The 4,566-nt window shown below is 36.9% G+C and overlaps 1 protein-coding gene across 1 annotated transcript in view; it reads right to left on the bottom strand.

The window, feature by feature from the left end:
• Positions 1 to 1,846: 1,846 nt before the first annotated feature.
• Positions 1,847 to 4,566, bottom strand: part of LOC102816061 (chromosome unknown open reading frame, human C5orf46) — an 11,882-nt gene continuing 9,162 nt past the window's right edge. The window contains exon 3 of the mRNA XM_006874494.1: positions 1,847 to 1,895. Within this exon, the coding sequence (XP_006874556.1) occupies positions 1,847 to 1,895 (49 nt within the window). The remainder of the gene's footprint in view (positions 1,896 to 4,566) is intronic.

Raw genomic sequence — 4,566 nt, 5'->3', positions numbered from 1 at the left:
GTTCCGACTTGATGGCACCTGACAACAACAACAAAGTTGATGTTGGAATCCACACTATGTTTGTTATGTGAAGTTAAAAATTCTGGCATTAAGATCTGGAAGGATTAAAGTCCCCACATTTAAAATATTAATGACATCTCCAATTGTTTATCTTTACATCCTTACTAAGGAAATCCAGGCTTAGGGATGTGTTGCCTTGCCCAGGATCACACAGCTATGAAGCAGCCATGTTAGAAGTGGAAACTCTGTCTTTTCTATATCCCTTGCTCTTTCTAGTCTTCCACATTTCCCTGCCTATTGGTCTTCCTCATACATTGAAACTCTAGGGTGGCAGCCCAAGTATTTTGGGTGTGGATATCAATGGGTAGAGGTGTGTCCCAGTAGCCTGAATGGGTAGAGGTGTTTCCCAGTAACTTGCAAAAAGAGATAGGCCGTTCCCTGAGAAATAGGAGCCAAATATGGAAGTGAATGTTTACAGAAGCTTCACTGGCATTGAGCTGAGAGTCAAAAGTGTCTGTATTGGACATGTCTTGATTCCAATGCCCAAGCATGATTTTCATTCTTGAAAGCTATGGGAAAGGATGGGCAAAATCTGAGGGTAATACGATAGCAGCTTCCTGAGCTTACACTAATCACACTCAAGTTATGAAATGTAGCCAGTAGATAAAAGACCGGCTTTTTTTTTGTTTTCATGCTTCCCTTGAATGTGCTTAAGTTAACTCAATTGGCTAAAAGAGTAGTGCTCTGTTTTTATAGACACCAAAGGGCCTAAGACCACACAGTTGAATCACTATGCTCTAGGGCATTCTCCAACAGACTCATCTACTCTCTTCTCCAATAACACCATGGCTTAGTGATGTGGCATAGATTCTAGAGTTCAGGCTTCTTGAGTTCAAATCCCACCTCCCTCCATTATTACCATGGTCAAATTCATTAATTTCCCTGTGTCTTGTTTTCCTTAGTTATAAAACTTAAAAAGTAACAGTACATCTTTATTATACCAAACCCAAAAGAACAGCCCGTCGTCTTTGAATTGATTCTCACAGTAACCCTATAGGACAGAGTACAACTGTCCCATAAGCTTTCCAATGTTGTGACTCTTTATGGAAGAAGACCGCTACATCTTTTTCCCATAGAGCAATTGGTGGATTGTTTAGCGATTGGATTTTGGTTAGCCAATTGCTTAACCAAAAAGATAGATTACTACAAATAAAATGATTAAGATCTGAAACACAGTTATGTGCTCAGTCTGTACTAGCTATTGCTATTATTTTTCCAACGCTAACATTTTGCTACATTCTCAAGAGAGATTTGAATAAGGTAGAAAACAGGTATTCCTGTGCGCTCCTACCATGTTATTTGCACATATATGATCTGACTGCGGAAGAAACATTACTAGATTTTTTTCTTGGAATAAGGTTCAGTAAATTTTGCTTTTTCTCATAATAAATAGTTGCATGATTCCATGAACCTTAGCTTTAGTGAGTACAGTTCCATCCCTTCATAGGCAAGACTTACAGGCAAGTACCTAATGATAAAAATCATGTCTAATTAACTTCCAACACTGTATTTTTTCACCCCATAATTGTGCCTTTTTCTCTTAAGAAAATCTCATGAAGTCAGCTACTTTAAGACAATATAAATATATCTATTTTAAATTAATTTAGAAGATTAAATTATTACAATAATCAGAAGAGCATACACTTTTTTTTGTTTGTTTTTGCTTGTAGATAGACAAGGATACTTAGATTCGTTAAATGGAACAGACTTTTTTTTTTTTTTTTAACAATTTGTCCAATATGCTATTATATCAGCTATAAATTATGATTTAAAATCATCTGGGAAGTCACTTTGATGGATGTTCTCTTTTTTTAACATCAAATTCCACAAATCCTCTTGAAAAGAAGAAAGATAAAAAGAAAAAAAGAATTATGATTTAGATTGAACAGGAGAATGGCCACTAAGGCATCTTATAATACCTAAGCCACAATTTTCTTCTCTAGATTTCTCATGCTAGGGAAAGAAAAAAAAAAGACCTACCATGTCCATAATTGTTGGTAAACTATGTACACATGTACACAGAATTATGATTATTTTTTAATCTACCAACAAATCTATTAATTAGGTGTGTTTTCTTATATATGTTTTAAAGTCAAGCACTTTGGCATAATTGCTCATAACACACACCATTAGCCACAATAGTTTTTGGCATATTACTATATATTTGCTGAATTTGTTTACTTTTATATTTTTGAGAATTTTTTATGTGGGTTGATATTTGGATGATGTTGTTGTGTATCTTAATCTCAGGATGCTGTCTGATGCTGCTGGTTTTCTGTATGAATGGCTCAATTGAATCAGAGGGTAAGTCAAAAAGTACTGCTATTAGGTTCTAGTTTATGCATGCATGGCTACATTCAAAACAAAACACGTTTAAACATGATTCTACAATCAGTAGATGCTACATGCAATTTATCTCAGTAATACATTTGTCTTAGTCTTATTAGGGTGTCTTCAATAAAAAGGGACCATTCAAAACAGTGGTTTCTGAGAGGATCTGCTGGATCAATAAAATTCACGTAAGAAAGGTTAGTGCAGAAGGTTATGGTGACTGTTTTGGGGACTCAAAAGGGGTAATCTTGATAGATTTTCTTGAATGTTATAGACTGAACACAGGGACTTAATAAAGAACTTTTAAGAAAATGGAAAGCTGAATCAATGAGGATAAGACTAGGAAAATTGTACCAAGATTTTTGTTGTTTTTTTCCATCCCAACAGTGCACATGTTCATCCTTCAAGGATAGCAAGGGCTATTCTATGAGAATGTCATCAGGAGGGAACCTTACCTCATTCACCCTATCACCCTGATATTGCCCCCTCCTACTTCTTTTTGTTCCCCCAAATCAAAAAACATTAAAAAGGAACACAATTTGAGTCCTTTGAGGATGTCCAAACTGGTTTGACATGGTGCAAATTGAAGAGTGCAGGATTTTTTAGAGAAGGATTACAGCAATGGCAAAACAATCTCTGGAAGTGTATAGACCTAGGTGGAGGCTATGTTGCAGAACAATAGCTTCACATTTTGATATATTTGTTTAATCAAGGTTTCTATGACGGAAACAGCAGTTAAAAAATCAAATGACATATTATATTAGTCAAATCTGCTGCAAAAGACTGCTTTAAAGTATGAAAGAGCAAAGAGTGTCACTTTGAGGACTAACATGTGCATGGACCCCCCCCCCCAAAAAAAAAACAACAAAATACAAAACAAAACAAAAAAACCCAACAAAACAAATGCACCCAGTGCTTATCCTACTGTGCCACACCAGGGCACAGTGAAGGAATAAAAAGAACTATTATTTTTTACAATTCTTTGGATGGTTACTATTGTGATTCATACCGATATTAATTCCACTGGAGACTAATCTGTAATCTGTACGTAATGGGTGTTGTTCTTATTGCTTGCTTAACACTTTCCGTCTTGCTGATATTAACACTCATGGGAAGACAACAGTTGCAAAAGCAAGGACAATAGAAAAAACAACAATATAAAAATAAGCACCTGTGAGTTTCAAGAATTTATGGAGGAGGATTGTATGCAGAAACCTGCCTAGCCAGATGATAACGTGTTCATTTAAGTAGTTCAAAGATTACAGGAAGGTTTCAGATTATTTTTATATAGAAGCTCTTAGTTTGCTTTTGGTTTTAGACTGCACTGAGTATCTAAGAGACTCCTTAAACTCTTACTCAGAAAAGATAAAAAATTAATATTTACAAAAGTTGTGCATAAACATTAAAAGATTATGTGGACCCTTCCAAGGCCCATCCGGAGTACCGAACCTAGGGTTTAAAAAAAACAAAACACTACTGTATGTTAGAATCTCTTGGAACATTTGTTGTTGCTGTTAAGTGCCATCAAGTCAGTTCCGACATATAACACTTCCAAGGAACAGCTGGTGAGTTTGAACCTGCAACCTTTAGTTTAGCCGTTCAGTGCTTGTCTTCCAGCACCACACTACAACACCTGGAAAGCTTGTTAGAAAGTAAACACTGAGACCTATTCCCAGAAGGGTGTAAGATACTATGTAGGGATGTGTGTTTTTTTGTTTTTGTTTTTTTTTTAGTTTTATTGTGAATTATGTGACAGTTTACATGGGAGAACATCCGTTTTACATTCATCCTATCTTTTATTGTTTCATTGCCATGGTTACAATCCCCTCCACGCATCACCAATAAACAAAAGGGTACATCCTATAAGCCTGCTTCCCATGCCCTGCTTCCCCTCCCACCCCGGGTCATCATCACACAGCCCCTCTTCCTCCCTGGGGAATCCCCAGCTGCTCCATCTCGGGGATGGGGATCACTGCCTCTCTGGGTAGGGTTCTGCTCTCCGCTCTTCTCCCTTCATGGTTCCAGGGACCTCAGCTCCCAGCCAGCAAAGTCAATCACTTCCATCCTTGCCACAGAATGCCCACTTTTACATTTATAACCTTCACAATCAGTCCTGGTAACAATTATTCACCATTGCATCACAAGAGACCTATCCACATTTCCTTTAATCAGTCC

Source organism: Chrysochloris asiatica, unplaced genomic scaffold, assembly GCF_000296735.1.
Source record: "Chrysochloris asiatica unplaced genomic scaffold, ChrAsi1.0 scaffold00280, whole genome shotgun sequence".
NCBI classification, from domain to species: domain Eukaryota; kingdom Metazoa; phylum Chordata; class Mammalia; order Afrosoricida; family Chrysochloridae; genus Chrysochloris; species Chrysochloris asiatica.
This window is presented reverse-complemented; position numbering and strand designations above follow the sequence as displayed.